Source organism: Aptenodytes forsteri, unplaced genomic scaffold (genome assembly GCF_000699145.1).
Source record: "Aptenodytes forsteri isolate BGI_AS27 unplaced genomic scaffold, ASM69914v1 Scaffold86, whole genome shotgun sequence".
Classification (NCBI taxonomy): Eukaryota; Metazoa; Chordata; class Aves; order Sphenisciformes; family Spheniscidae; genus Aptenodytes; species Aptenodytes forsteri.
Genome location: NW_008795715.1, coordinates 2,467,939 through 2,469,590, shown reverse-complemented (window position 1 = coordinate 2,469,590; position 1,652 = coordinate 2,467,939). Strand labels below are relative to the sequence as shown.

The 1,652-nt window shown below is 66.4% G+C and overlaps 1 protein-coding gene across 1 annotated transcript in view; it reads right to left on the bottom strand.

The window, feature by feature from the left end:
- Positions 1–328: 328 nt before the first annotated feature.
- NPLOC4 (NPL4 homolog, ubiquitin recognition factor) overlaps positions 329–1,652 on the bottom strand; it is a 29,883-nt gene continuing 28,559 nt past the window's right edge. The window contains exons 16-17 of the mRNA XM_009283520.1: positions 941–1,043; positions 329–531 (exon numbers count right to left, since the gene is read on the bottom strand). Coding sequence (XP_009281795.1) covers positions 374–531; positions 941–1,043 — 261 coding nt within the window. The 3' untranslated portion in view covers positions 329–373. The remainder of the gene's footprint in view (positions 532–940; positions 1,044–1,652) is intronic.

Sequence of the window (1,652 nt, the reverse complement as noted above, 5' to 3'; positions counted from 1 at the left end):
CCGGTCGTGCGGTTGCCTCCCCCCCCCCTGAACCCCCAGTGCTCACCCAGGAGCAGGCCAGGACAGCAGCTGGAGGTGGCGGGGGGACGGGCCGGCCCCGCTGGGCGAAGGCTGAGGTTAAGCGTTTGTTTCCCAGGCTGGGGAACCAGCATCAAGATAAAGCTAGGGCGCCCGGCTCCTGCTGCGACTATGGGGCTGCCCCTAAAAGGGAGCGAGGAGTAACTGGGGAGGGGCTGGAGCCACCCCCTGGCCGGCTCTGCACCCTGGGGTGCCTGATGGCGGGAAGGGGAAGGGAGGATGGGGAAGGGACAAGCACCACTCCAGCTGCTCGAGGGTTTGCTCTGTATTGGAGTCTGCCGCCGCGCCGGCGTGGCTAGGTCCGGGGCAGGCTGCACATCTCGCAGTGGTCCGTGCCCGGCTGGTTCATGAAGGTGCAGTGCTGGCAGGCCCACATGGCTGCCGACACGGCGTGCGTCGAGCCGCCCATGGCACCGTACTCCTGTAGTCCTGAGATCTGGACACCGACTGTGCCTGCGAGAGAAAGAGCCCAGTCAGAGCAGGGGGGAAGCGCTGGGACCAGGCAGGTCCCTTGCCTAAACCCAGAGCAAGTTTCCTGTCCCAACCCAGGTGGGAGGGTCCCTGCCGAGATGCTGCCCTCACCCCCAAGGCCGGCACCCTGGGGAGGCTCCCAGGTGGTGGCAGATCTCAGCACCCCACAGCTGAGCACTGCAGACCCCGCACTGCGGCCCCAAAGCCCAGCCCCACTCCCCGCTCGGCGCGGCGGGGACTGCTCAGGACCGAGGAACAGCCTTCCTCCCACCCCAGCCTCCAGCAGGCTCCGCGGCAGCTTGAGAGCAGCACCGCGCGGCCACCGGCCAGCTTGGCCCAGCCCTGGCCCGAGGGACAAGGGACCCCCTCCCAGAGGGACCCCCTCTCTTACTGCAGAGCTGCTCGATGGTGGCCCACTGCTCTGATTTTTTCCAGGTCTGTGCGAGCTCCTCATTCTTGGTCCTCACGGCTTCCAGCAACAAGCTGATGCTGTCCTGGAAGCCATAAGAGGGAAATCAGCACTGGACACTCCTCTGGCACCCAGGCTGGAGCTGTGACCAGGGAAGCGCCTCCCTGCTCTCCTCCACCAGCCACAGCAAGACAGAGCCGCGAGTCTGAGCTGCTGCCCCTTTGGGTTGCACCAGTGACGTTCACCAGCAGGGAACAAGACGCAGTTTATCCCTTCTGCTCCCCCCAGCGTTCAGACATACCCCTAAAACTCAAACGCTTCCCTTTCCTCTGCGTGGAGGAGGTTATCACCTAACCAGGCTGCAGCCGACCCACCGCACTGCCCCGTGCGGGAGAGCGTGCCGGCGCTGCGGGGCTGAGCCTGACTCCCGGGGGTGCAAACCCGCCGTGCCGGAGCACGCCGGTGCCCGGCCCCAGCCACGCACGCAGTCCCGGCCTGATCTCCAGCTGCCCAGGGTCAGCCTGGCTGCCCCGCACATGCGCACTCCTCGGCGCCCTCGAAGCCTCTGGCAAACACATGTCCCTTTTCGTTGGCGTGCTGCTTTACACCAGGAAGGTCCGGCGGTGCATGTGAACCACAGGGGCCTGGGCAGCCGCCAAGCTCCCGCTTCCCACCCGTGAGAGGTAGAGCCGCC